We start from the raw sequence: 22,665 nt of genomic DNA on the forward strand, positions 1-22,665 counted from the left end.
CAGCCCACAGTCACTAAATCCTTCTGTCTGATTGCTTTTATCATGTATGTAAATCACTACTACTTGCCTTATTCCTTCATCTTGTAGTAATTTATAGAACAAAGGGTTGCCACAGTCCTGTTAAAGCTTTTGAGCTGCTGTCGCTTGGCACTAGCAGCTGATCTTAAAGCCTTCCCTAAATTCACATTTCACTTTCTCTACTACAGAGAAGTTCTTTTCTTGTTGTGTTAAAAAACACAAAGATTCAATACATAGAAAATACTATTTTCTGAACCATTTTTAACAGAGGTGGAGCCAAGTTGAAAAGTCCAGATCTAGAATTCAAAAATCACAATGTTCAGATCCAGGGTTTTGATTTAAACTCATTTTTAGTTGTTGTTGTTTGTTTTGTTTTTAAACACAAAAATATATAACTGAAACGTATTAAAGGGCCAGATTTTGCCTGGGCCTTGCACAGAAAGGTGCATTTCCCTCTTGCTGTATCCCACATGCAAGAACCAAGGATTTATAGTCACTGTGCTCTCCTAAGGGCAAGGACTTCTTGGTGCAAGCCACCCTAAATAAATCTGCCAATCCATGGTTCCCACCCCTCCTCACCAGCCAGCTGAGGTACATCTTTTACTTTTACACTTCGCTTTCATGCAGTGTTTTTTTTTCCTCAGTTGTCAGGGAAACACTAGACTTCTCCACTTGCAATTTAATGTTTAGATCTATACTGCCAAAAAGACAATTTAGGATTTAAAGGTAATTGATCTACTTCCCCAACAGTCTGATTTGGTGCCCTCGGTACTATGACCCAAGTTTGCCTCAAGGAATAACACTTTTTGAAGACACTTCTTTGTGGTGTCTACAAGAAATATGGTCCCTTGAAATATGTGTTAACTACTTATGGAAAACAATCTGTTCCACGCTATACTTAGCTGTGACACTGAGTACATTTCCCAGACCTGAAGAGCATTGTGTAGCTTGAAAGCTTGTCTCTCTCACCAACAGAAATTGGTCCAATAAAAGATATTACCTCACCCACCTTGTCTCTAGAACCATGGGACCAACATAGCTGCAACACTGCATACAAGAGATGTGTCAATTAAGTCTTCTACTTATTCATTCATTTATGTGTTTTTTAAAATCATTGTTCCATCATGCTGTGAACTAATCTTTGATGAATAACTGTGATCTTATTGATGTTGCCCCTTTCCTATGTCTACATCTAACAATACTATCCTACTACCTCCCTCATTTTGTCCTGTCTGAAATCAGTCTGCCAGCTCTCCTCTAGCAGGGATCTTTCTTTATCTGTATTGAGAGGCATCTAGCATACAATGAATAATGCGACATGCTGCATAGTAATCTCCAGTTGTGCACAACATCATCATAATTTTTTTCCCTTTATATAGCACTTTTCACCTGTAGTTCTCAAAGTGCCTTACAAAGGTGGGTAAAATCATTAGCTCCATTTTACAGGCAGCTGAAGCACAGAGAGTACAAGCTCTGTTATGATTAGGGCTATGATTCTGTCATGGAAATCATGAATTTGAATAAAGTCTGTGAAATCTTGAAAATGGCTATCAGAATACATTTGATTAGGCCCTGAAACCAAGTGGTGTTGTGACCGGGCACATGGGATCAGAGTGTCACTCGGGATTGACCTGTTTACCCATAGATGGGTGGATGGGCCAAACCTAAGTGGTGCTGCAAACCCATGCGCCAGGTCACAACACCTGGAAGGGGGAGCTCAGCCCAGTAGGACAGGAACTGTGGCTGTGGGGCGAGCTTGCTCTCCAGCACCCTCACCCCGCCAGGTCTCACCTTTCAGCACCCCAACTATACTCTTGCGTATGTTGATCTGTATATTGTGTATGTATGTTGATGTAGTGAAAACTACATTATTTGGTGAGCTTTCCATGACTTCTCCTCTGCCATGAAAGTTATTAAAAATTGCCATGCCAAATCATAGCCAAGCGTCTGAGCCACTCTAGGAAAGTGCAGTGCTCAAGCAGGGGCCCTTGGAGACATTATGCTTGTTGAAGTTAGGAGCAGGCAGGGGCAGCTCTATGTTTTTTGCTGCCCCAAGCACGGCAGTCAGGTGGCCTTCGGCGGCATGCCTGCGGATGGTCCGCGGTCACGCAGATTCGGCGGCGTTTCTGTGGGTGCTCTGCCGGTCCCGGGGCTTCAGCGTACCCACCGTCAAATTGCCGCCAAAACCACGGGACTGGCAGACCTCCCGCAGGCACACCGCCGAAAGCCGCCTGACTGCCGCCCTCACAGCGACAGGCAGACCACCCCCCACGGCTTGCCGCCCCAGGCACGTGCTTGTTGCACTGGTGCTTGGAGTCGCCCCTGCAAGCAGGCATAATGTTTCCTGTAGCATGGTCAATGAGGGCCCCTATGATACCCATAGGATGACATGTGTAGTCTGCTTCCCTCAGCACAGCCTTGAAACTGGTCATTGTATAAGGCCCTGGCTACACCCCAAACCCAACAAACAACTCTCTCTTGAATGATGCATACTGTTGGTGGCACTAGCTAGCCTCCCTTCTGCTCCCAGAGCACAGACAGCCAAATCATAGTTGCCTGCTGTGCAGGAATATTTTGGCATAGAAAAAATGTTCTTTGTTTTTCTCTCCCTATTGCACAACCCTAATTTGGCCAAGAAAGATTTATCTACAGTCATACAGCAGAATCAGGAATAAAACCTAGGCCTCTGATTCTTGGCCCTTAAATTAACCTGTTACACCATAGCTGCCCTCCTTTGGTACCTTACAAAGCTCAGTGGAACACCCACCTCTCCATTCCCTCCAGTTTTTATCCCATCATTCTTAAGGCTCAAGTATGTTACAACTACCATCCTTCCAGCCAATGAAAACTGGACTAGACTCTCCTTGAGTGTCTGGTAATGGGGTCACAACAGAGCAGAACAGCATGTGGGATGCTGAGTGGGATGAGAAATAAGAGAGAGACCCATTAAGTCAAAAACACTGGATTAAATTCTAGCAGAGTACTGTATACAGCAGGGGTCGGCAACGTTCGGCACGCGGCTCGCCAGGGTAAGCACCCTGGCGGGCCGGGCCAGTTTTATTTACCTGCTATATTTATCTGCTATACAAACGGTAGGTTCGGCCGATCGCGGCCCCCACTGGCCACGATTCGCCGTCCCGGGCCAATGGGGGCGGCGAGAAGCCGCAGCCAGCACATCGCTCGCGTGCGCCGCTTCTCGCCGCCCCCATTGGCCTGGGACGGCGAACTGCGGCCAGTGGGGGCCGTGATCGGCCGAACCTACCGCGTCAGCGGGTAAATAAAACTGGCCCGGCCTGCCAGGGTGCTTACCCTGGCGAGCCGCGTGCCGAACGTTACCGACCCCCGATATATAGCCAGACAACCTGTGCACACCAGGGAACCAAGGGGCAGAAAAATTCCACTTATGGCTCCCTTCAACTCAGGTTGTTCTGCAGGATCTCTGCAAAAGGTGCCATAGAAGGTCATTCTGGGGGCAGAAAAAGGAGCCAAAGATCATGATCTACTTTTTTTTCTCCTGACAAAGCAGCAGGAATAAACACCTTCTGAATAGATTGTTCCCATTTAGGCAACAATGAGCTCCATATGTGGAATCATTGCTGGCCAGACAGAATATAGATGTATATTAATGTTTCTTTGTAGTATTTATGTGCATCAATTCTAGTATCATTTAGACATGCAACTAACCATCTATTTTTGACCAGTTTCATTTTGTATAACAGTAAGATGTAGTTGATCAATTCTGTACAATATTTTGGTAGGGAAGAGACCATCAATATTATTATTTGTTATTAAACAAACTAGAAGAGTAGTGACTTAATCCACCAGGTTTGCTATTCCTTTCTTCTCACACTGGTGAGTCTCTCATCTTCAAATTATCACTGGTTCCCACTCTGTAAAATTCCAAAAGTGGCCATGCATTGAAATTACTGAGTGCCTCTTTGAACATATATCCCTTAATACGTCAATGACTTCAGAAGGGAGAAAAATGTTGTCTATTAGATAGCATCACAAAGCCAAATAGTCTGAAAATATATTGTGATAAATCTTAACATTAAAGTGTTAGCTGTATTTACAATGTTACTTTTTTTCCCAAGATGACCTATGAAACACAACCAATGGCACAGAATAGCACTGCATAATTTTAATATTAGAAAATGTAAGTGATCATGTGAAAAAAACACTTGATAATTTGCAGGTAGAGTATTTTCACCTATTTATAAGGTATCTCACAAGTCACTGAAGGATGTTATTGCATAGGGGTTATGTTTCAGTAAATGTGATTGTAAAAGTCAGTCTCCCTAGGTTTCATGCAGTTGTGCTTTCATTTGTTGTCAAGGAAACACTGGGTTTCTCCCCCTTGTGCATTAATGTTTAGATTTTCATTTCCATAGCTACAATGAAACCTTAGTATTTTAAGATAACAGTATCATGACATTAATTTATCAGCACTAATAACAACCCAAATTTTCAACTACTGAAAATTACTTCTGTAGTTTTGCAGCTACATGTGTTTGTCCATGCAAAATCCTACATTTGCACACGCTAAGAAATTTCTTGTCTAGCTACATCAAACTCCCTCTGAAGTCAGTTAACACTTATGGGAGAAAGCCCTCTGTTTTCACTTTTAAATATAGGTTTCTGCATATGCTAAAAATTAGTGCATGCAAAAACTGTGGGGGACAATTTTATATGCTCTTGATCTATCACAAGTTATTCCTGACTCCTTATATTAGTACAATGAGTTGTGACAGATGCATTTTCTTTGAGTTTTACCGATCATATGTGTATTGCGTGAGTGCCACATGGCACTGACTAAACTCTCAAAGTCCTGTTATAAAACTGGTCTCTTTGGAAAAATCTGAGCGGGATTCTCTAGAAACAGTCTCTTTAGTTGTTCCAAAGTCCTGGTTAAGAAACTGTAGTATCTTAAGATATTACAGCTCCTTTGAAAATCTGACCCTATGTGAACAAATATTGTTTTTGTTTTGTTGTTTTACCAGTCAAACATGGCTGGACCTAGCTGGATGAGTGATGTGGGGAAGAAGAAAAGGAACTCTCCCTGCGGAATATCTGCACAGGGATGGGCCTGATCCTGATCTGTGTGTCCCCTGAGTGTTAGAAACCAGGAGAATTAAAACTGAAAACAGACATCCTAAAATGGTTGTGCCATAGCCCTGATGAACTTTCACCCCAGCTGGCACTGCAACTGGCTCCTGTGGGGAGGAAAAGCTGCCTGGGAATATACTCCCCCACTGTCACCAGAAGCATTCTGTATTTGTGTGTTTCTCTGAGGCTATTACTAGGAACTGATGCTTGTATGGTGTTCCTTCCCTCTCATTGCAACTGTGCCTAACTGAGGCACAACAAAGCCCTTTGTGTTTCGTAGGCCAAATACTATATTTGGGGGTAAATTGTGAAAAAAATAATACAGGCAACGCACATGAAAAGCCTCCTGCTATTTTGCTTAACAGAATTTCACTGAACTGTGTTGGTTAAGTAGAAAACATTCAGCTGTGACTACCATCCTGTTGGGGCAATTTTGCTGTTCAGGACTAGTGTGAAGTATTGTATCAGAGACAGAAAAAAATAATTCCGACACTACCTGAGTATGCCTGTAAGGCAATGTAATTAACATATTTAATTGTCTTCCATTGTTCACCACAGTAACAGTAATTGCAATGCACTTAAAGAATTTTATACCAAACATAAAAGCAATGCAAATGTAAAACAGTTACATCCAAATAATGGCTAACTTTGCTTTAAAAGGAACTGCAACTGTTTAAGTATAATGTCTTTAATTGTCTCTGTTGTCCAGAGAGCAGGAATTTAGAAACCTTTTCATGGAGGATATGAGGATTTGAGCTCTTATAGAAGGTTTGTACCATACATCTAGTAATTAATTTTTTTTAAATGTTTAGCTCTCACCTTAGCTTTTGTAATGAAGCTGTCGGAGAAAAACTGAGTTCTCACTGTTTTTGTTTAGGTGCAGCAAGTCAGACGCTTTATTATTAACTCTCACATGTGCAGAGGAGAGAGCAAGTAGGTCTCTCTCTGGTAACTAATTACAGCAAGCATTTATACCTTTCATTACAGAAATAATGAGGGACAGCTGCATTTTGTTTATACATAGGCCATCTTGATATCTCATTTCCTTACTTGTTTTGACTCTTGCCTACATACAATTAGTTTCTATACCTTATCTACACAAGGTCTTCTACACCTTATCTATACTGAGGTCACAATGACTTCTTACACAGCTCTTTCTCACCCGTCTCACACAATCCTCACACAATCCTCACACAATCCTCGCTTCTACAAATCTCGCATTATCAGGGTTATCAGGGTCACAGCTAGCTTGACTCTTGCTAACAAAGACTGTCTCTTGCTAACGAAGCCTGACTCTTGCTAACAACCATCATGCATTGCAGTTCCCTTCTGTCAGTTCTTTTCTCTGCTTCCACAACCCCCCCCTTTTGTACTTCTAGTACAACAAACATTCTCAAATCTCTATTTGCATCAAGTCCTGGACTTCAGATTCTAAATTAGATGCTTCAACCTTAGGGGTTTTGATTGGATGCAATGATAATGCATGATTAGCATGAACATGAAAGGTATTACTATTATTACGTCTTTTACAACAACAATAACATAATCCTAAACTAACTAATAACAATACAAGCAATAACATTCCCATAGCAATACTATAATGGGGTTGTTGTACAGCCTTTGTCATAAAGCACAATACATCATATTTAGTACATAAGGTAGCTACTCTATAAGCAGTGTGAAAGGCATACTTTTCTACTTGATATACATTTTGAAGCATGTGAATTTGCCCTTGTACCTCAGAGATTTTCTGAATCTCAGGTAACAATGAAAGCAAGTTTTGAAATCTATCAGATAGTAAGCTAGTCCAATTAAAGGATATCTGGAACCTAAGGGCTACTTGAAAAACTCTATCTGCAGGCCAGTAAATGATATGATTGCCTGCAGTGGTAATGAGATTAAAATGTATGTCTTGTGATATGGTGTCATTAACATACACACAGCTATCATTAGCTTGGAAGAGTAAGTGTCCTGTCAGGGTAGTTCCTTGTCCCCTACCCTCCCAGCAAACGTAGTCATAGACAGTGACAACTTCTCCTGGCTTCAGTTTACGTGTACACTGAAGCTGTGGGGGTTCTAATGGCCAGAATGTCCACAGGTTACCTAACCCCATCCAAATGTCAGGTGTAATCCTAGGAGCACTAACTAAAAATCGATTGGGCATACCAGGTGGTCTAATTTCCCAGATGTCTCGATGAATTACCCAATCCCATATGCATCCTCCCCATGGACCTGGCAGGATACGGTATGTGGGAGCCCACACCCCCTGTACCGGTCCATATGCTTGGAAGGAGCACTGAGAACGTCCACACTTCCACCCAGAAAGTTTCCAAGTATGTCTCCATGGCCACAGGTCAGATGGCACTCCTGACGTGTCTGTAAGGGCAGTGGGCCAAGCCTGGTGCTCTAGATCATTCCGAATGGCCATTAGCTGGTCATTCAAGAAATCCTGAATCTCTGAGCATGCTAGATCCCACTGCAATGCCTTCCCAGCCTCAGTGATATTCAATACCATCTCTGTCAGTAACTTCTGGGTCATAAAACTAAGGGCGGAGATAACATGTAACTCACCAACTCCAGCCTGTACCTGGGTTAGTTGTGCTCCAGAAACAAGGCCTATGGCCTTCTCTAGTTGGCCCAATTTCTCATCATTGGAATGTGTAGTACTGTTTGTATCTGGATAAGTTACAGTGGTGGTGGCAAGGGTCAAGGGACTAGTGGTGGTGGGTGTAGTCTTTGTAGTGGCAAGGCGTTTTTGATATTTATCATCTGAAAGCCAATTAGGGAGGGCAGTGCATCCTGAAGGTACCTGTCCATAAGCACAAAGCCCTGATCCTGGAAAGAATCCACCCCACCACTGGACCCCACATTCCCAGGAACGTTCCCCACAGTTCCCTCCTTGCCAATAAACAATACTTCGTTTCTTCCACCAGGGCCAGTTCTTAATGTCTTTTGTAGTTAGAAAGTTCTGGACTTTGGTGGTTTCAGCAGAGCGAGTGTTTCTTCTTTTCTTCTTCAAAAGCAGTTGTGATTCACCATAATACCGGGGAGAGGTTACTAGCACTTCACCCTGTACTGGTGTGATTCCTGTAAAAGAATTCAAAGGCACAGTAGATCTGTCAGTGGACAAGGGAGAGGTTACTAGCACTTCACCTTGTCCTCTTTCCCTGCTGTCCAGGAGGCACAGCAGAGTTAGCAGGAGAAATAGGCTGATCAGCAGCTGGAGAATCCTCTCCAGGCGGAGGGGTCTTTTTGCAGTGCGAAGCATGGGTCCAGGTGGGCAGACCTTGGCACTTCACAGCAGTGTTGGTAGTTAGCAGGACTTGGAAAGGGCCTTTCCAGCGTGGAGCCAAGGCAGTCTTTCGCTGATGGACCTTTATGTAGACCCAGTCTCCTGGTTCCAGCGAGTGGCAGGGCTGCACAGGATCCTTGGGTAGTGCTTCTTTCACCTGTGTATAGAAAGACTTAACACATTTCATTAGTGCCTGACAATACTTAAGCATTGTGTCATCCATTAAATGAATGTCCATCTGAGCTAGGGTCAGTGGGGGCGCAGTTGGTAGTCTCATCGGGCGCCCTGTCAGAATCTCATGAGGGCTGAGTCCAGTCTTTTGATTGGGAGTGGCCCTCATACTCATTAGTGCCAGAGGAAGGGCATCTGGCCACTTCAAGTTTGTTTCAGCACAAATCTTGGCCAGTTTATTTTTCAGAATTCCATTCTGGCGTTCCACTGTTCCAGCAGACTGCGGATGGTGGGGACAGTGAAGGTTGTGTTGAATCTGCAAAGCTGCACATAACTCCTTTACAATCTGTCCAGTAAAATGAGTTCCACGGTCACTGTTGATACTCACAGGGATGCCAAATCGTGGTACAAAATCTTTAAGCAGAAGTTTCACAACAGTCCTGGCATCTGCTTTCCTGCAGGGAAAAGCTTCAACCCAATTTGAAAATACATCCACCAAAACCAATACATATTCATAGCCACAACATTTAGACAGTTGAATAAAATCAATCTGAATATTTACGAAAGGTCCCCAAGGGGGAGGGTGAGCTGCCTGCCTAACTTTAACAGCTTTACCAATGTTATGCTGCTGACAAATCACACATTGTTGACAGTAGTGATGTGCAATGACTGGGAACCCGAACGCACACCAATCTCGGTTAACTGCAGCAACCATCCCCCCTTTGCTCACGTGAGCCATTCCGTGGTATACACGAGCAAGATAGGGCATTAGCATCTTCGGTGCAACCAGGCGACCAGCTGGGGCACGCCAAAGATGATCAGGGTGTAGAATACAGCCATTAGCACTCCATAAACGTTTCTCAGCTGCCGGTGCTGCTTCCTGGATCTTGGCCAGATCCTCAAGGGAGGCTAGTGGAGGCTGTTCAATCAAAGCACAAGTATATTCAGCCTGAGGTGCAGAAAGGGCCGCTGCTTTGGCTGCAGAGTCTGCCAAAGCATTTCCACGGGTAACTTCATCATGAGGGGTCTGGTGAGCTGTACATTTCACGACAGCTATAGCTTTGGGCAATAAAAGGGCATCTAAAAGAGCAGAGACATACAGACTGTTCTTAATAGGAGAACCAGTGGATGTAAGAAAACCTCTATACTTCCAGAGCAACCCATAATCATGTACCACTCCAAAAGCATAACGAGAGTCTGTATAGATTGTAACTGCTTGATCCTGAGCGAGAATGCAGGCTCGAGTTAAAGCCACAAGTTCGGCCACTTGAGCAGAAAACACAGAAGGAAGGAAAGCACTTTCAATAACAGCATGTGCAGAACACACAGCATAACCAGCAACCAATTTGCCCTTAGAATCTCGCGAGCACGAACCACGAACCATCTACAAAGTAAATAAGATCAGGATTTTGCAAAGGCACATCTAGTAAATCATCTCTTGGACGAGAGAGAACCGATGTCACAGACACACAGTCATGTGGGTCTCCATCTTCGGGCCCAGGCAACAAGGAGGCAGGATTTAGAACAGGGCAACGAGCCAAAGTAATATGAGATGAAGACAACAAGACAAGCTCATATTTTGTAAGACGAGAAGTGGATAGATGCTGTGTCTTAGATTTTAACAAGAGAGCAGCCACAGCATGAGGGACAGCAACAATCAAAGGAGATCCTAAGACAATAGATTCAGATACCTGAACAGCAAGAGCTGCTGCAGCTACAGCACGCAGGCAAGGGAGAAATCCAGCTGCCACAGCATCTAGGGCAGTACTGTAATAAGCAATGGGACGGTGTTCGTCTCCGTGCTTTTGCGTTAATACAGCCAAAGCAAACCCATTACGCTCATGACAGAAAAGAGTGAATGGTTTAGCATAATCAGGAAGTCCCAGGGCTGGTGCACTGGACAGACTTTGCTTGATAGCAACAAAAGCTTGTTCAGCCTCTGGAGACCAAGGAAGAGGCTCAGGGGTACCTGACTTAGTCAGATCCTGTAAGGGTTTAATCATTGTTGCATAGCCTAAAATCCATTGTCTACAGTACCCAGTCATGCCAAGAAAAGTACGCATTTGAGAAATAGTTCCAGGCCTCTTAAAGGAACCTGGAGTGCATGTGCCACACTTCTAGTAAGATAACGGGTACTTTCCTCAGAGGGATTAGAATCAGGGGAGCTACTGGGAGGCTCAGAATCACCTCTTTGTGGTGAAGAGGAGGCTTCTCTCCCAGGGGAAGAGAGAACAATGTATGCAGCTGATACATGCAGTGGTGAAACTGGCACTGCCGGGTGAGATTCGTTAACAGACCCAGGCTGTGCAGGGGGAGGAGGCAGCACGGGCTGCTGCTGCTGCTGAATGTTACTGAAGAAATCTAAAATATCCTCAGCAGTTTCCTCCTCACTGTCAGATCTAACTAATTGGGGATAAAGGGGAGCAGAAGGAATTGCTTGAACGGGATTAGGATACACAGGAGCAGAAGGAATCGCTCTAGGGGGTAAACAGCTGGATGCCTTGCATTTAAGCTGTAAATGTTGCACTTGGGCTTTTAACTTTTCCTGGGAGTCCTTTAGACTCCGCACTCGAGACTCGTGGAGTCTCTTTGTTGCTTCCTCCCACCAACAGACAAATTGCTCCCACTGTGTATCAGAGGCTTTTGGTGAAGCCAGAGTTTCTTTAAGGTATTTAAGTTTGTCTAAATCAAAGGTACCTTCTAGTGGACATTGTTTAGATGGATTTGCACGCGTGTAAAGATTCCAACTATCTAAATACCTGCAGGTTTTCGGGCCATAATGTACGTACATGAAATAAGCTGGGGTACCCTTAGGGGGTGAGAGGGAAGACTTAGACTGTCCCCCACCCATTTTCCAATCACACACTCAAAGGGGGAAGGATGCCCTGTCCGCGCTAGCGGCTCATAAACTAAGGATCTCTCCCTACAGGGTATTCACACAGGAGTGACTAACGAGGATAGCCATGACCCCCTACACCTCCCTTCAGCAAAGAGCGTCGGCTAATCTCAGAGAGAAAGCGCCGCTTACTCTGTTGCATCCAGTGAGATGGTCAGACTGTCAGTGGCTCACACGGAGAGGAAAAGGGGAGGGAAGATGGGTGCACACACTCCTAGACCCAGGTAGCCTCCTCGCCGGACGATGCCAGGCCGAGTTAACTTACATGGGTCGGATCTCCTAAAAGATCCTCTAGTTACCGGGCTTGCGTTAGAGTAGTTCTGGTCACGAGCCAAAAGACTTCGCAGAGTACTCTGGGCGTCTTCCGGTAACACTCAATTCACACTGTGTACACACACACACACACACACTCCAACATACCAAGGCCTTATACCAGGTACTACTCCTGAGTACCTCCAGGTACTATTCCCAAGTACCTTGATGCATCACTTGAGGCGGTAAAAAACCCTCTTGAGGCAGTAACAACTCCTCAATACAGGTGCAAACCCTATGCACCTAGCATATGCTTACAGGGGGCGGCAAACAATTCCCCTATTACGCCGCTCAGCATCTGACCTTGCTGCACAGTCAATAAGTTCGGATGGCGTGAGCCCAACAGGGGCAGACGGCCCCACGGACAGTCCTCCTCCGACACCCCAATAGAGATTTCAAAAGGTCTCTTACCTCTATTGTGGCGCCATGGGGTTCGAAGGGGAACGATCCGTAGCAGCTGCCGTTGCCTCAGTGGGCGTTGCCATCCCGGACGAGCCCCCAAATTGTCGGAGAAAAACTGAGTTCTCACTGTTTTTGTTTAGGTGCAGCAAGTCAGACGCTTTATTATTAACTCTCACATGTGCAGAGGAGAGAGCAAGTAGGTCTCTCTCTGGTAACTAATTACAGCAAGCATTTATACCTTTCATTACAGAAATAATGAGGGACAGCTGCATTTTGTTTATACATAGGCCATCTTGATATCTCATTTCCTTACTTGTTTTGACTCTTGCCTACATACAATTAGTTTCTATACCTTATCTACACAAGGTCTTCTACACCTTATCTATACTGAGGTCACAATGACTTCTTACACAGCTCTTTCTCACCCGTCTCACACAATCCTCACACAATCCTCACACAATCCTCGCTTCTACAAATCTCGCGTTATCAGGGTTATCAGGGTCACAGCTAGCTTGACTCTTGCTAACAAAGACTGTCTCTTGCTAACGAAGCCTGACTCTTGCTAACAACCATCATGCATTGCAGTTCCCTTCTGTCAGTTCTTTTCTCTGCTTCCACAAAGCCAATCCTTAATAAGGACATTTATAGAGCATTTTATTTCATCTGTTTTTTATCTGTTTGTATTCTGCTACTGACTAAGAAAAGATAGGACTGTTTCCAGAAGCTACAAGTAGCAATCATAATAGCACCTTCCATCCAAGCTCAAAGAACTTTACCAACATGAATTAAGCCTCACAATGCCACTTTTAGAATTGGTATCAAAGCAGCAAGATTTTTTATATCCATTATTCAGATGGCTTAACAAAGGCACAAAGTGATTAAGTAACTTGTCTAAGGTCACACAGTGAATCAGTGGCACCACTGGAAAGAGAACCCAGAATCATGACTTCCCATCCCTTGGATACATGATTTATCTTCCCAGCTGCAAGAAAAAGATATATTATAAAATAAGTCCTGTTACTCTAGATTTTAGTTCTTTGTGTCACTGTAAACCGTTGGACAAATTCTGTCTTCAGATGCATCCTTGCAGATCCCACTGACTTATATTACACATGTTCAGCTAATTAAAAATACTATAAGAACTGCTAGAGAAGATTATATTACAGAGTCGAGGGTAAAAATAAATCACCTTCCTTGTTTCACTTTAGAAACCAATGTCCAATAATGATCCATTTAAACTAAGAGAAGTGATCTCAGCAATTTAAAAAAAAAACTTGAGACTGTAAATAATTTTCCATTCTTTTAAGCACTGTATATAATTATTCCCAAAATAAAAGGATGTAAGTAGGTACAACTGGTCATATTTCCACATGTGCTGCTACAGGAACTCCTCATTTAACACTGTAGTTATGTTCCTGAAAAATGCGACTTTAAGCGAAACGATGTTAAGCGAATCCAATTTCCCCATAAGAATTAATGTAAATGAGGGGATTAGGTTCCAGGGAATTTTTTTTCACCAGACAAAAAACTATATTTTATATATATATACACACACACACACAGTATAAGTTTTAAACAAATGATTTAATACTGGTACACAATGATGATTGTGAAGCTTGGTTGAGGTGGAGGAGTCAGAGGGTGGGATATTTCCCAGGGAATGCCTTACTGCTAAATGCACTAGCAATTGACTGAGCCCTCAAGGGTTAACTCTCACAACACTCTACAAGGCAGCAGGAAAGGAGGGAAGGCAGTCAGAGACACACACCCTGTGTGTGAGAGAAAAAATGTGCATTTCCCCTTTAAGTAGCTGACCCCAGGCTTAAGTACACTGCCTTGTTAATTAAATCAGCTTGCTGAGACCTGAGACCCCAGCTAGTGCCTAGAAGCTCCCTTCCTCCATCGTGTGTCCCCCCTGCTCTATGGAAGATGGGGTAAGCAGGGTGCAGGAGCAGAGGGGAGGGGGAGACACCCTGACATTAGCCCCCCCACTTTTCCCCTCCCCCCATACAGCAAGCAGGAGTCTCTGGGAGCAGCTCCAAGGCAGAGGGCAGGAGTAGCACATGGCAGTGGGGGAAGGGATAGCTACTGTGCAAGGAACTTAGGGGAGTGGGGAGCTGATAGTGGGGCTGCTGGTCCACCCTGGTTCCAACCACCCACCAGCTAGCTGCAACGGGCTGCTCTTCCTGCAAGCAGCAGACAAAACAGGCGGCTGCCAAATGACGTTAGAAGGGAGCATTTCACAACTTTAAATGAGCATGTTCCCTAATTGATCAGCAACTTAACATTGAAACAATGTTAACTGGGATGACTTTAAGTGAGGAGTTCCTGAATCTACACTATCATTTGTCCATATATTAAAGAAAAATGCTCCAAATTTACTTTGTATTCAGGATTCATTTATAGGTCTTGCCATTCACTAAACACCCTAGTCCTGCCCCTTCCCTGAGGCCCTGCCCCCCGCTCACTATATTCCCCCACCCTCACTCACTTTCACTGGCCTGGGGCCGGGGTCTGGATTGCGGGAGGGGGCCAGAAATGAGGGGTTCAGGGTGTGGGAGAGGTCTCCGGGCTGGGGCAGGGAGTTGGGGTGCAGGGGGGTGATGGCTCTGGGCTGGGGGTGCAGGCTCTGGGGTGCAGGAGGGGGCTTGTTTGGGGGGGCTCAGGGCTGGGGTACAGGAGGGGGGAGGGGGTATGGGCTCTGGGCTGGGGGTCTGAGGTGGGACCAGGGATGAGAGGTTTGTGGGGGGCTCAGGGCTGGGGCATGGGGTTGGGGCATGGGGTTACCTCAGGTGGCTCACAGTCAGCAGCACGGCGGGACTAAGGCAAGCTGCCTGCCTGTCCTGGCTCCATGCTGCACCCCGGAAGCAGCCAGCAGGTCCAGTTCCTAGGCAGCGGGGGAAGGAGGCTCCGCAGCACATGCTGCTCTTGGCCACAGGCACCTCTCCCCCAGCTCCCATTGGCCGGGAAACAGCCAATGGGGGTGCGGAGCCCCTTGGTGCCCCCTCCTAGGAGCCGGACCTACTGGCCATTTCCAAGGCGTAGTGTGGTGCCCCAGGACAGGTAGGGACTAGCCTGCCTTAGCGCAGCAGCACCGCCAACTGGACTTTTAACAGCCCGGTGACCGGTGCCGTCAAAAACCGGACACTTGGTCACTCTAAAGTGAGGGTTGTGGGGTATGGGTTACCATACATCCAGGTTTTTCCCAGTTGCCTCCTGCCCAGTTGGGAGCTAACAGCTGGAACCATAGCCTCTCTGTATGGGGGCCTGACCACTGGAGCCGCAGCCTCTCTGGATTGGGAGGGGGTGACAGCTTGAGCCGCAACCTCCCGCTTGGGTCAGTGGCTGACAGGTGGAGCCCCAGCCACCCAGCCAGGTTGGGGACCAACAACCACCCTCACTTCTGTGCTGCCTACAGAGCTGGGCTCCCAGTTAACAGCCGCAGAGCTTTCTGCATCTGGAAGAGGTTCCCAGAGGTGGGTTTGACCTGGCTCTGGAAGCGGCCCCTGCAGGGGAAGAGGAAGTCCTGTCCTTTCCCAGATCAGGTCGTGACTACTAGCTGGAGCCTGGCACACGATAGAACTTAGGCACCCCCAGCCCTGCCCCTGCCCCTGCCCTAACAATAGCCAGATTTCGCAGTTGAGATCAGATTTCATGGTCCATGATGCGTTTTTCACAGCCGTGAATTTGCTAGGGCCCTAGTCATATTAAATTGTATTGCTGCACTTAAGATGCATTATTAAATTATGACAAGAACATCTATGAAATAGAGAGAGATGCCTTTTATAGCATTCCTGTAAATGGAAATAAATAAATAAGAAAGAGACTGAGTTTTATTTTATTAAAATTCTGCTTCAAAGAGTGGGTTAGTATTGGATCCATGTTCCCAAACAGCTAAATCTTGCAATTAATTTAAATACTTAACATTAGGGCAGCTGCCGTGATGAATGTTGCCATAACAACACAACTGCAGTGATGTCCATGATGACACAGAAGACCGTTTCTATGGTAATGGAATGTCTTAACCTCAAGGATGCATACAAGACCATTACAAAAAATGGGAACTGACACTCTAGGTTGAGGGAAGTTTCTTCCTTGTACTGCCCACCTGTCTACATCCATTAGTTGTCTCTTGTCGTATAATTAGATGGTAAACACTTTGGGGCAGGGACCTTCTTTTTGTTCAGTGTTTGTATAGCACCTAGCATAATGGGGTCCTAGTGCATTACTAGGGCTGCTAGGGAGCCTTAGCAATACAAATAAATAATAAGCATAATTAATAATATAAATGGGACAGTCAGTTTACAAAACAGAAATACAGCGGCTAGATTTTGTTCCTAATTACATAAGTGTAAATTCAGAGATTTACTGGTGTCAATAAGATTAGAATCAGGCATAACAGTGTGATTCTGATCTCATTCAACTTTTACCTCAGTGAAATTCTACTTAATGCAAAGGAATTATTTCAGAGGTGTGAAATCAGAATCAGGTAGCCATTCTAATTTTAGTTTATCCAAAGGATTACTAGAGATTTATAAAAAGTAGTTAGGAGTTGAAACAGTAAGAGAAAAGGCAAGGGAGCAACAGAGAGAGACCTGAGGAACAATAAAGGCAGACATTAGACTAGGAAAGAATTATCAATAAAGAAAAGCAATTTGGATTCTCTTCCAGAACAGTAGGAGGGAAGGAAGGTTGGGGAGGGAAGGGGGGGGATGTTCTTGTTTTACATCGCTTTTTGCCGGTATCATATAAAATTAGACCATTCTAAAAAATTTTCCACCAGGAATTTCAAAGCAAATTACAAAACATTAACTAACATTTTAAAAATTAAATACATTAATTAACATAACATAAGTAAGGCTTTTGATACCATCTCACATGACCTTGTCATAAACAAACTACAAAAATGCAGCCTAGATTAACCTACTATAGGGTGGATGCGCAACTGGTTGGAAAAGCGTTTTCAGAGAATCGTTATCAATGGTTCACAATCAACCTGGAAGGGCATATCAAGTGGGGTCCCACATGGATCTGACCTGGGTCCAGTTCTATTCAGTCTCTTCAGAAATGATTTGGATAATGGCATAAAGAGTACACTTATAAAGTTTTCAAACAATACCAATCTGAGAGAGGTTGCAAGCACTTTGGAGGACAGCATTAGAATTCAAAATGATCTTGACAAACTGGAGAAATGGTCTGAAATAAACAGGATGAAATTCAATAAGGACAAATACAAAGTACTACACGTAGGAACGAATAATCAATTGCACAAATACAAAAATGTAAACAACTGCCTAGGAAGGAGAACTGCAGAAAAGGCTCTGGGAGTTATACTGGATTACAAACTAAATATGAGTCAACAATGTAACACTGTTGCAAAAAAGCAAACATAATTCTGGGATGTATTAGCAGGAGTGTTTAATCAAGACCTGAGAGGTCATTTTCCCACTTTAATCAGCACTGCTTACGCTCCAGTTGAGGCCTTATGTGCAGTGCTGGGCCCCACACTTCAGGAAAGATGTGGACAAATTGGAGAAGGTCCAGAGGAAAGCAATAAAAATGATTAAAGGTCTAGAAAGAAAAATTCACATTTTCATAATTCCTAAAACATTGCAATATTAGGTAGTGTACTAGTCATTGATTCATTCATTTGAGCAGGACAGTGCTGAATTCAGAGAGGTCTACTTATTTGTAACTAACCTTTATTCAGATAGTTAAATAGATATAAATCAAAGCCAACTGGGTGACTTGTCAAGCAGCATATCATATGTTACATGGGAACTCCATATAAAAGCTACCGTTCTGGAAGTTTCACAAAGGTGATATTTTAATCGGTAGCAAACACTGTTTTGCATTAGTTTAGTACCCTCTAGTGTGAACAATTAAACAGGTACAATTCTGTCAACTGTATAAGAGCTTAATTATCCCATCCGCTTTTGTATCCAAAAGAACATATGTGGCTGTACACTAGGAAAGGAAAAATGAAACAGAAAACAAGTCATAATGACAGGACAGGTGAAAACCCTTGACTCATTTAGATAAGAAATCCTTGAAGTAATGATCATCTGTATAACTATAAAGAGAAGCCTACATTTCATCTGTATACTCTCCCCACAAAATACTAACTAGTAGTAGTTGTAATTGGAATGTTCCAAAGTTGGAGAGAGAAGGTCAACCGCAGTTGAGATGTGGAGAAGAGGAGCAGGTAGAGATGCCAGTCAGTCAGAATGAATCAGTGGCCAAATCACAAGTACCCAGACACATCTTCAAAGAGGTGTGAAGGCAAAAATCACTCTAAGATACCTCAATTATGAAACCAATCATCACCTGCTCTCCTAAAGCCAACAGTCACTCATCAGTATTCTTGTAATTGTTTAATAGGGCCTATGTCTATCTTACTGTACTTGCAAAGACCTTCCAGTTTATCTTAAAATCTCTTTTGACTCGTTAATGTAACACCTTTACTTTCCTAAAGTAAACAAAAATTGTATTTAAATCTAGTCTAGAAACAATAATAAAAATAATAAATAAAATCCAACAAAAGTAGATTTGAACTCTGGGAAAGGATTTCAAGTGTTAATTTTGAACTAGGATTGTAAGGACTTCCATTCATCCCTTACATTCTTTTTTCCCCCATCAGGTGGTTTTCCAGCACTTGCTGTTAGTAATGTTTAGTTCCCTATAGCACACAGCTTTGTAATCTCAAACCACTATCATCAAACTATATATATTTATATATATAACTATATATAACTATATATATATATATATATATATATATATATATATATTTATACTTTACTTTTCATGCCAACCTATTTTACAGAAATCATTCACTCACCATAGAAATACAACCCCCTCTGGGGTTCAGTGTGACAATTCCAGTTGGATGCAATAATTTAGGACAGGCAATGAAGAAATTGGGTGGGCGTATGTAATGAGCTAAGATGCAATCCGATCTGGCCACTGGCATTGACGCCACAACTCTTATGAAAAGTGTCTTTAATGACAATATCAGGGACTCTGGTTTCGGCCTTACACTAAGGATGGTGTACAGACATCGTGCCCATCCAGAATGACGCCATGCCTATCTCAAGAGGCATAAACCCACCCCGAGCCCCACAGACTGAGGTCCTCACAGCTGACACAGGCATTCCTCCAGCCTTTTTATCCAGGACACCTAAGTCCTGCACTAAAGGCTGATCCCTCCCATCCAGGGGCAGCCAGCACCAGGTCCCCGTGGGTGGGCACAATCACACAGGGAGCATGTCACTTCTCGGTAAATCCCACTGTCCCCTGTATTACTGCACTGAATGAGCCACGGTCTGCAGATGGCTGAAGGGTTAGGGGGAGTAATTCTGGGCTGCCCGTCACCCCCCGCTCCCCTAACCCCCGCTCCCCTAACCCCCACTCCCCGCACTGACGCGCATTCCTGGCCACTGTGAAATGAAGAGGCGTCGCCGCAAAGCGCCTCACCTTGCGAGCCTCACAACATGGCGTCGGGCGGCTTTACACCGTCACAGAGCTCAACGAGGTCGCACAAGATGGCGGCGGGCGGGACGACGCACGCGCGGAGTTCACCACAAGGGATTCGGTCCTCCAGTGAGGGGAGGAGGCGTTGGAACGCGCCTCATTTGTAGACCCACACAAGATGGCGACGGGATGTCTAGCTCGTGCGCGGAACGCACCGAAGGCAGGGGCATGTGTCGCGCATGCGCAGCGCGCCTCACACGCGCGTGCGGGAGGCCCCCTTGTGAGGGAAGGGGGCGTCGCGGCTGTGAGGCCCGCCCAAGATGGCGGAGCGGTTCCTGACCTTCGTCCACCTGTGCTGTTTCCTGTGGGCCTCGTTCTCACTCTCTCAGAACGTGGGCATGCCCCACTCCCTCCGCAGGGAGAGCGAGAACACCTACGGCGGCCGCTGGAAATACCTGACCTTCATCAACCAGGTGCCGGCTGGCCTGAGCGGGGCTGGAGGGAGGAGACCGGCTGGGGGCGCTAGGCCCATTGTGAAGGGGGAGTAGGAGGGAGGTCTCACCTGGGGGCGGTAGGAGGGCAAGAAGGAGGGGTGGCTTGAAGGTCGCAGGGGGGCAGAGGGAGGCCTGGCTGGAAGGGGAGTCGGTGTGGGCCAAAGGGGGCTCAAGAGGGAGGCTTGGCCTGAAGGTTGCAGTGGACAGGTGTGGGTTGAAGGGGATGCAAGAGGGAGGCCTGGTTTGTGGGGAGAAGTAGGTGTGAGCCAAAGAGGACACAAAAGGGAAGCCTGGCTTGATGGTTGTAGGGGGCAGGTGTGAGCCAAAACTGGGGAGAAGGACCGGCGTTAGGAGGGCACTGAGTCATGTTGAGGGAACCTGACCTATCATCACTTGATCCATGTTTCCATTGTTATTTGAAAAATTAAAATTAAATTTAAATTAATTTTGAAAATTAAATTATTTCTGATAAAAGTAACTGAAAATGCAAAAGTAATAATGACAATATCCAGCCCTTCCCTTGTGCTTTTCTTCTTTGGGGTCCTTTACAATCATACATTTAAAAAATCAAACAGTATTTTGAGGATATATTATCACCTAGCTTCTGTAGAGAATTCAGGGAATTTTTTTCTCTCTTAGGAAAAAATAGCAGATGATTAATTCTAAACAACTTAATTTTATAACCAGAAACCAAATAAAATAGCTTGTATAAAATGGGGAATTTTGAGACAATGGAGATAGAAGATGTTCACGTTGATAATTTGGGACTTGATCTTGCAATTCCTGCTGCTCACAGAACCTCCCATTGACAACAGTTTTGCACAGGGACAATGTGCACATAGAGCTAGGATCAGATGCCTGCACTTTAAAAAGTTTGAAAATCCATTACTAAAATGCATGTTTAGAATTAGTCAGAAGATAAAGTTTCCAAACGCAAGGAGTAAGTGAAATTTATAGGCCTGAGCCAAAATAAGGTAGATAAGACTCCTTTTGAGTCATTGAGAATTTTGCCTGTATTAGAAATACAGAATTTTGTCCTTTATCCTGAACTGGTAAGATGTCATTACAGTAGATAGACTAGAAACACAAACAATTGAGTGTTTTACTTTCTTTTCAAAAGAAGTTTAAAGGCACTGTAGTGCCAGTAAATGTATATGTGAACAAAAACAAGTATATTGATTGAAGAGTGAGGTAACAGGCTAGGTAAACATGAATAACTTCCAGGACAAACACGTTCTATTCACTTAAATAAAATATTTTCTTCTTTGGAATACTAGAGGAGTAGTAAAATGATATATTTGTAACCAAAATAATGTATTAAAACAATTTCTTAAGATGTTTTCTTCATTTCTTAATACATTTAGATTCTTCAAACTCTATTGTTTGGAATATGTGTCATAATTGACTTTGCTCATATGTTCATCCCTGCAACAAAGAACAGTATGGCATCCCGATTGTTGCCTCCAAGAGACTTCATCTTCTCAGTGCTAGTATTCCCTGTTGGCTTAGTAAGTAGTTCCTACAAACAGGACCCCTCTCAAATAACTTCAGAAAAGACAGAAGATATTGGCATGTCCAGATTAAATTGACACAGCTGAAAGCCATAATATTTTATACACCATTTTGTTTAGTTTCCGACATAATAACAGGTCTAATTTATCCCTGACTCAATTGACTCTTAATGTATACCCGATAGGAAAGGATCATTTTGTCTAATGTGTTACCAGCTGCTTTTTGAAACATATGGACACAAAGAAAGAGAGAAACTAGATTTCTGTTGAGTTCACTTAGGGCCTACCTTTCTTCACGTAAGTAATCCTCATGAATGGGGGTACTCATATGAATAATGACTATTTATATGAATATGAGTTTGTGTTATCAGATTCCTAGATGAGGCCTTGTCTACCTGAGAGAGGTACTCCGATGTAACTAAAATGGTTTAACTCCCTTAGGTGGACATTCTTAATCCAGTGTACCTTATTTTGATTTAGCTTATGTCGGCAAGGAATGAGCATAAATTAGACCAAGAAAAGGCACTCATAAATTGAAATGTGTCCACACAAAGGATTTGCACTAATTTAACTGAATTGGTTTCTAAACTGGGTCCGTTAAATCAGTGCATCTTTCTTGTGTGGACAAGGCCTGGGATTGTCTTGAGTTCTGTGAACAATAGAGCTTAAGAAAAAAATTCCTACAGTTTAGAAAATATAAAATATGCATATTTTAGGAATTAAGGAAGCATTAGATTATAAAATTGCTACTGTAGCTCCTGTACATGTCTCACTTTATCTTTCTACGAACTTTTTTGTTCTTGGTTAATGATTATCAATTATATATTATTTTGTATTTTTCAAAGGATTACTTTGTGTTCTGAGTTCACTAACAGCAAGTTACTGTTAATATTTCCCTCATTCTTTCAGTACATGCTAACCAAAATGGAGTGCAGGCCACCCACCCTGTTGTGCATCTACTGACCTCAGTGGTAAAATTCCCCTGGACTC

The 22,665-nt window shown here is 43.9% G+C and overlaps 1 protein-coding gene across 3 annotated transcripts in view; it reads left to right on the forward strand.

The window, feature by feature from the left end:
- The first annotated feature begins 19,827 nt into the window (after positions 1-19,827).
- The window catches only part of LOC128846562 (androgen-induced gene 1 protein-like), a 35,276-nt gene continuing 32,438 nt past the window's right edge, over positions 19,828-22,665 (forward strand). For all 3 annotated transcript variants that reach the window (XM_054045750.1, XM_054045751.1, XM_054045749.1), the window contains exons 1-2: positions 19,828-20,143; positions 21,529-21,672. In XM_054045750.1, coding sequence (XP_053901725.1) covers positions 19,991-20,143; positions 21,529-21,672 — 297 coding nt within the window. In that variant the 5' untranslated portion in view covers positions 19,828-19,990. The remainder of the gene's footprint in view (positions 20,144-21,528; positions 21,673-22,665) is intronic.

The sequence above is a fragment of the Malaclemys terrapin genome, chromosome 12 (genome assembly GCF_027887155.1).
Source record: "Malaclemys terrapin pileata isolate rMalTer1 chromosome 12, rMalTer1.hap1, whole genome shotgun sequence".
In the NCBI taxonomy this organism is placed as follows: domain Eukaryota; kingdom Metazoa; phylum Chordata; order Testudines; family Emydidae; genus Malaclemys; species Malaclemys terrapin.